Source organism: Moschus berezovskii, chromosome X (assembly GCF_049115385.1).
Source record: "Moschus berezovskii isolate FMDL1 chromosome X, NW_MosBer_1.0, whole genome shotgun sequence".
Taxonomy (NCBI): Eukaryota; Metazoa; Chordata; class Mammalia; order Artiodactyla; family Moschidae; genus Moschus; species Moschus berezovskii.
In genome coordinates, this window is record NC_142488.1 from 1448947 (window position 1) to 1454853 (window position 5907).

Genomic DNA, 5907 nt, shown 5'->3' on the forward strand with positions numbered 1-5907 from the left:
CCACCACGGCTATTTCACCTCTTCCAACCGCTGCCCTCCCCTCCCACTCAGAGGGTGTTGGCGGGGCCTGCAGAGGCCTTGAAAAGGAAAAAAGAAACATCTCTTCCTGTGCCTCTGTCCTCTGCAGCTCAACAGACTCTTCTGGAGAAATGAAGAGGTTTGGCAGCCTAGTAACTCGCAGCGGGATCGCAAGCTTGCCTGCCGAGCCTCTCCAGAGACGGGCGGGAGGAGCAGAGACGACCCACTGGGACCTCGTCCCGGCTTGTGCGTGCCTTCGCTCAAGTTGGATTCCTCGTTTTAACGCGGGGATGCTTTATTCCCCACTCGTCCTCTCCACCACGTCCCCCTCCACCGTGCTGGGCGGGGGAAGCTTGACTTGCGGTGAGTTTTCCATCCACGGAGGGGAAAAATCACACTCGCCTTCTCCACGACCCTGAGGGGTTTCCTGTGAGTGCAGGGAACGTCCAACCGACCGATCGCCAAGCCCCAACCAAGTCGCCAAGTGCCCAGCTGAACACCACCGAGGTTCCCCGAGCAGAAACTCTGGACCGTTAACAAGCTGCCTGTAAATGGAATGCGTCTGAACCCTCTCCTGACCATTGACTCTTTAACGCAGTGGGCGTTAAGCCTCAAGCGAGTTTCTTCAAAAGTTCTTTCATTTCTCGTGAATTTTTTTTTTCCCACACCAGACTAATAAAAAGAAATTTAGAAATCAAGTCCTACTTACATAAATGTCTTGCCGGGAGGTGCCTTTTAAAGAAGGCTATTGGAAACTTAGTGAAACTAGTTAGGGTGGATTTCCAGTTGCCTTTTTCTGTAAAATGGACATCACCCTAAGCACTAGCTCTTCTTTCTGGCATTTGCTTTTGTCTGTTCCTTCCGTTCTTTGCTGACAATGGTGGCAGTGCTTTACTTGCTAAGTCTTGTCCGACTCTTTGTGACCGCATGGACTGTAGCCCGCCGGGCTCCCCTGTCCATGGGATTTTGCAGGCAAGAATACCAGAGTGGGTTGCCATTTCCTTCTCCAGTTGATGACATTGTGGGGAAAATATTTGTTAGCAGCCCTTCTCCCCCGTATCAGATTCTTTCCTGCATCTGTCATGTAGGTAAATGCCAGGAATTTGTTTTTTTATCATCTTAATAACACATTTATCAGCCTGCACGGGAGAGCTTGGTTTAACTGTGGGGCCACACTGTTTTATGAGAGACAGTCTCCTATATTTTCTAACATCTTAGATTGTGGACTGAATGCTGGCTTTTCTCTTGGCTATCAGCAATGACTTCTCCACCTTTGAAAGCAGTTCCTCCACTCACGAAAATGCACACGCCGCACGGCTTCGAAAATGTAGCCTTTTTATGTGCTGAGTTGGCCAAAACATGCGTTTGGTTTTAAGTAAAAATAAAAGACACGTTCGTTTTCATCTACAGCTGTGTTCGTTGAGCGAACCTTTTGGCCAACCCCATTCAAGGGCTTCACTTGGGTTTTTGTGTTTATCTCGGAAAGCGTGGAAGCCTTGGTGTTGCAGATGGGCTGGACCCCACCCATAGACTTCCCCCTCCAGAAATGTGAGGTGGTTTCCCTAATTTTCTCTTAGCGCAGGTCTGCTTGCATAAAGCTCTTAGGGTAGTTATCCAAGGTAGCAGCATTTACCCGAGTGAAGACTTAATCTCTGCTTAAGTTGCTGATGATGGTGTGAAGAACCGTTGTGTGCCTCCCATGGATTCAGAGGGATGGTGTCAGCACCATTGCCTGGTCACTCCGTCGTGTCCGACTCTCTGCGACCCCACGGACTGTAGCCCCACCAGCTTCCTAAGCCCCTGGGATTCTCCAGGCAAGAATCCTGGAGTGGGTTGCCATTTCCTTCTCCATCAAAAAGTTCCTTTGGGTTTTTCTGAAACATCTCACGAAAAGCTCAGAATGGACTTTTTGGCCAACCCCATATCGGTCATGAATCCTGGGACTTTCCTGCTTGGAAGCTCAGAAAGTCATTTGTCGTTGTTTTGTGGGGTGGTTTGCAACTGAACCATGTCCCTGCTATTGAAGGCTTAACCCCCCTGTCTCCACGACTCCTCCTCCCGTCATTGCTGAAAAGCATCAGGAGTTTCCTTCTCCAGGGATTACTGGAGCCCGCCACCTGTCTGTTGAACTTGCTCTGTCTTGGACACTATGATAATGTTTGCATATATGAATTGATTTTAAAAAATGAAGATTGAGTATTTATCATATCCATTCATCGCTTCATATGACGAATACCTGTGGCCCGGGTGTGTACAGACGTGACATCTGGGTTCTACAGGACAGAACACAAATAAATGTCTTCAGTCAATGGAAGGGGTCGACCAGTTGTCAAGAGCTGAGGGCTGGATTACTCAATATGCTCGGGTCTTTTTGCTAACTAGCTCAGGTCACCCGGTTACAAAGGGAGCACAGAAGGTCCACATTCACCCGCGATGAGTCAGTCATCAAAGTCTGTGCTCTGACCTGCTTTATGAGAAGAAAAAATGTGTAAAGTCTTTTTGTAACTCTGTGAATAATGGCGACATTTTTATAAGCATCACAGTCATCTTTAAATAAAAGACTAGTGAAGGGGTTAAGCGGAGGAAATTGTGACTCATTCCTGAACCTATACATGTAAGAAAGAAGTCAACTAGGCTTTTATTACGGACGGTGTATGTACGTGGTTTTAGACTCAGCTCAATTTCTCGTTGACATTAAATAGGACTTTATCAAAGGTGGGGCCTTTTGAAAAATTGAGTTTAAAGTGGGTGGTTTGATGATCAAATGCTTGGCATAATGATTGCTTTTTTAAAAAAATCATTTTGGAACTCCTGTATAAGGAAATCGCAGTCCAACAGGTTTTGAAATCGATGTCAAGATTTTATGTAAGTGAGAAAATACCAGCAGAGGGTTTGTAACAAGTCTTGGTCATAACGGATTTGATCAACCCATGTAAACTGTGGTCAAGTGTTTGCTGTGAGATGCTGCAGTGTATATTTAATTTTTATGGACATTGCCCAAACACCCCTTATAGAGGTTGTACAGATTCACGATGCACCCCAATGATGTCAGATTTGTTTCCTCACTGCTGAGCAAGCTTTCCCGTCGGTGCCAATCTCTCAGTTGAAGAATGATATCCCATCAATTGTGTCTGTGTTGCATTTGCCTTAACACAAGTGAGATTGAGAATCTGTGTGTGGGAGACCCATTGACATTCTGTTTATGAAGGAAATGAACATACTGTTTGCTTGTATGTGTTAGTGGTCCTTTTCTTGTTGATCTGTAGGAACTCTTTACATATTAAAGATATGACTTGACATAAGTAGCAAATGTGCTTCTTCACGTTATGCGTCACCTTTTAACTCGGAAGTGATATTTTTCCCCACTCACATTTATTATTTTTGTGTAGTGAACTTAGTTAACGGTTTCTGGGCTTGTTGTCCTACCTAGAAAAGCATCCACCATACTGATATTAGGGCTTCCCAGGTGGCGCTAGTGGTAAAGAACCCACTTGCCAATGCAGGAGACATAAGAGCCCTGGGTTCAATCCTGGGGTTGGGAAGATCCCCTGGAGGAGGAAATGGCAACCCACTCCAGTATTCTTGCCTGGAGAATCCCATGGGCAGAGGAGCCTGGAGGGCTACAGTCCATAGGGTCCACAGGGTCACAAAAAGTTGGACATGAGTGGAGTGACTTAACATGCTCGCGTACCGATATTATTTACAAAACAAAACAAAAAATCCCTTCATGTTGTCTTCTAAAAGCTTTACATTTTTTTAATTAAAATATATTTTGAGTAGACTGTTTTATCCCCTAGGAATGCATTTTTATCAAGGTGATGAGGAAGAGATTCTTTGATATGTAGTTTTTTTTTTTTTAAGCCAACTTGGGATAATCCCACTATTCCCAAACCATTTATTGAATAATCCATGTTTTCCCCCATGGAGCTGAAATGCAATTTACATCATCCACTAAATTCCTGGACGTTGCAGGGAAGGAATGATTTTTGTTGTTGTTGTTTCTTTCTCTCCTCTCGGATCCTTTACGAAAAAAGGTTGGTAATACCCACGTGAATACATAAAATAGCTCTAACTGTGCCTTGGAGGGAGTCGGGCATGGTGGAACCAGTAGCGGCTATTTTTGTACTGGTTTTCCATCCAGGAAAGCCACCAGCTTAGATTCTAAAGAAGCCACCTGCAGTGCAGAAGACCCGGGTTGGATCCCTGGGTCAGGAAGATCCCCTGGCGGAGGGCATGGCAACCCACTCCAGTATCCTTGCCTGGAGCATCCCATGGACAGAGGAGCCTGGCGGGCTACGGTCCATGGGGTCGCATAGAGTCACACACGACTAAGCCACTCACACTTCCATCCGCGAGAATTTCCGAGGAGTCCCGTCTCAGCTCAACGCTTTCCTCTCCCACTGCCCACACCTGAGGACCAGTCCCTGCATCCAACATTCTCTTGCTTGCGAGATTCCCCAGAACGGCCGGACACAGCCTTGTGCACTCATGGTCCGGCTCAGCTCTGGGCTTAGGCAGGCCCTCTCGGGGGCCAAGGGCCACCTGCTGCTGAGTCTCCTGCTCTTGTCAAATGTCACCCTAGGCCCATGTCCTTCCTTGCGACCCACCTTCTTCTGGGCACACCCTGAGCTCTAGTTGCAGCAAGTTAATCTGGGGTGTTCCCCCTGCCCACGTCACACCCTGGCGGCTCCTGGGAGCTCCCTAACGCACCCCGTCTCCACCAGCGGGCTTCCGAGTACAGGTCTCGGGGGTGCTAGCACATCAGGAAGTCCCCGAACCTCCTGGCATACACAGCACCTTCTCCCTTAACCCAGCATATCTTTCCCATCTGAAAAGATGGGAAGACTTCCTCTGCATCAGCCTGGAGAGAGGTTGCAGCTGCTCTGCGCATCCCCCGGTGGCTGTGGGTCCTCCCCAGACATCCTCGGGGTGGGACGGTGGTGGGTGGGAGCGTGGCGGGGTGGGGGGTCCTCCCTGCCACGTGGTGTAGTGGCCAGGCCCAACCTTGAAGCCAGAGCGGGCCTGTCGGTCTCCCGTCTGATGGCTTTCGCAGTGTCGTGCAAGCAGGGCCTCTGTCTGGTTCTAAGGAATTTCTTCCGGAGGATGCTCCAGGCAAGAATACTGGAGTGGGTTGCCATTTCCTTCTCCAGGGGATCTTCCTGACCCAGGGATTGAACATGTGTCGTGCATTGGCAGGCACGTTCTTTACCACGGATCAGGTGACAGAGCAGGTGGACCAAGGGAAATTGGGTTGTCTGGCCCCCCCACCATCCCCCTGCTGACCCTCACCGCCCCGCCACCTACCATGATAACTGAGATTCAGGGGCGCAGTGTGACTCGTTAAAGGCACAGGGTCTGCAAGTTGCAAAAAAAAAAAAGGGCAGAGATTAAACAGGGGCTTCCCCCGTGGCTCAGACGGTAAAGAATCTGCCTGCAGTGCGGGAGACCTGGGTTCGATTCCCAGATTGGGAAGATCCCCTGGAGGAGGGCATGGTGACCCACTCCCGTATTCTTGCCTGGAGACAATCCCCACGGACAGAGGAGCCTGGCGGGCTACCGTCGGACACAGCTGAGCGACTAATACTGAGACACACGTCTCACTCTCTGTGCTGCTCTGGGCTCTGGGTGTGGCATCCCCCTGCACGAGGGTCTTGGGAATGACCCTGCCCCCCCGGGGCGAGGCAGCTCTTGCTTACGCCTGAGCTTGGCACCTTTGATCCTGGGGCTCTTCCCACGCCTGCAGGGCGCAGAGCTGCCAAGCAGGTGTGCCAGCTTCCCTACAACCCAGGACGCCCATTGGCACCGCGTGGTCGCCTGTTTCCCCACCTTCCCGGGGGTGGTTGACCCTGCGTAGCTGAGGGAGGTGCCTTCCCTGCAGCGGGCGTGTAG

General features: G+C 49.7%; 1 protein-coding gene across 1 annotated transcript in view; it reads left to right on the forward strand.

Annotated features, from left to right (window-relative positions):
• The window catches only part of LOC129535250 (uncharacterized), a 32911-nt gene extending 29591 nt beyond the window's left edge, over window positions 1-3320 (forward strand). Inside the window, exon 10 of the mRNA XM_055393930.2 lies at window positions 128-3320. Within this exon, the coding sequence (XP_055249905.2) occupies window positions 128-153 (26 nt within the window). The 3' untranslated portion in view covers window positions 154-3320. The remainder of the gene's footprint in view (window positions 1-127) is intronic.
• The last annotated feature ends 2587 nt before the right edge of the window (window positions 3321-5907 follow it).